The sequence below is a fragment of the Pundamilia nyererei genome, unplaced genomic scaffold (genome assembly GCF_000239375.1).
Source record: "Pundamilia nyererei isolate P.nyererei 1_Seehausen unplaced genomic scaffold, PunNye1.0 scaffold00099, whole genome shotgun sequence".
NCBI classification, from domain to species: Eukaryota; Metazoa; Chordata; class Actinopteri; order Cichliformes; family Cichlidae; genus Pundamilia; species Pundamilia nyererei.
In genome coordinates this window covers 697,907-699,056 of record NW_005187500.1, presented here as the reverse complement: position 1 = coordinate 699,056, position 1,150 = coordinate 697,907, and the positions used below count along the sequence as shown (strand labels likewise).

Below are 1,150 nucleotides of genomic sequence, written 5' to 3'. Positions count from 1 at the left end.
TGTATGAAATAAATGTACTGTTTAAATGTCATACATACAGTTACTTTGATATTTACTGCAATTTCTGCAGGTTTGGTGGCTGACGGTGGTTTGAGAGAGTAAGTCTGCATTTCATTTCATTTCATGCATTAATGCGTTTGACTTGTTTCAGTGGTCATTCCAATTTCACTGTAACAGCTAATAAAATATGATGGTCAGCATGAACATGACCACACACATCCTCTCAGCACTATTTCTGAGTAACTACACAGTTTGACAGGATTGTGTTTGAGTGTGTGAGAGATCGACACGGCACCGTTTCAGATCCCCCAAAACAAACCAAGACTCTTTTTTAAAAAATCAAGTTATAATTGTGCAGCTTTAAAAACAACTAAGCTGAAGTTATAATGGCAACATAAGTGACACATCAAACTACAGTTTGTATTTACTTTTGTATTTTCTAATTATTATTTTATTTTTGAATTCATTTCGAACTTAGTGTCCAGGATGGATTTTCTTCTTTCAGATTAGTTTTTAAAGTTTTTGAAAATGTTTAATTTTAGTTTAGTTTTCATTCATTTCAGTGTTTATTATTCTAATGAGGAAATATGTCATCAGTGCAGGTATTACAATAAAAACTAAAGTAAAGGTTACTTTATTATTTTTAAATTATTATTATTTTATTCCATTTTCCAAGTTCCAAATGTAATTTTTAGTTTAGTTTTAGGTAAATATAAAACAAACAGATGCAAACTCTGAACAAACCAACAATAACCAAAATTGACCCGACAGCCTCGAGACACACAAGGGGAAACCTAAAACATCAAATGATCTAATAGCAAAAAACACAAGCAACCTTTTAATCGCTTCTTTAACTTAACAGTAAACAAATACAAAATAACAAAGTATATAACTCAAGAATCAGAGAAGATTACTTTTGTATTTTTGACTAGTCATTTAGCAAAATGTGGCATGCACCAATCAGCACTTCCTGTAATATTCTGGGGCCCATCCCAGGCTCACTTGATGCCAGCAGACATACCGACCTCCCAGCACCAGTAAAAGAGGGAAAATAAAGCACAAGATAAATTTAACAATTCAGTATGAGGAATAAAAGCGACCTAAATGAGTGAACTATACAGGTCATCGGGTGTTCAAGATGGGCTTTACG

At 33.0% G+C, this 1,150-nt stretch overlaps 1 protein-coding gene across 2 annotated transcripts in view; it reads left to right on the top strand.

Moving 5' to 3' along the window:
- Positions 1-1,150, top strand: part of nherf4b (NHERF family PDZ scaffold protein 4b) — a 10,706-nt gene that overhangs the window by 4,740 nt on the left and 4,816 nt on the right. For both annotated transcript variants that reach the window (XM_013912740.1, XM_005740336.1), the window contains exon 2: positions 71-98. In XM_013912740.1, the coding sequence (XP_013768194.1) occupies positions 71-98 (28 nt within the window). The remainder of the gene's footprint in view (positions 1-70; positions 99-1,150) is intronic.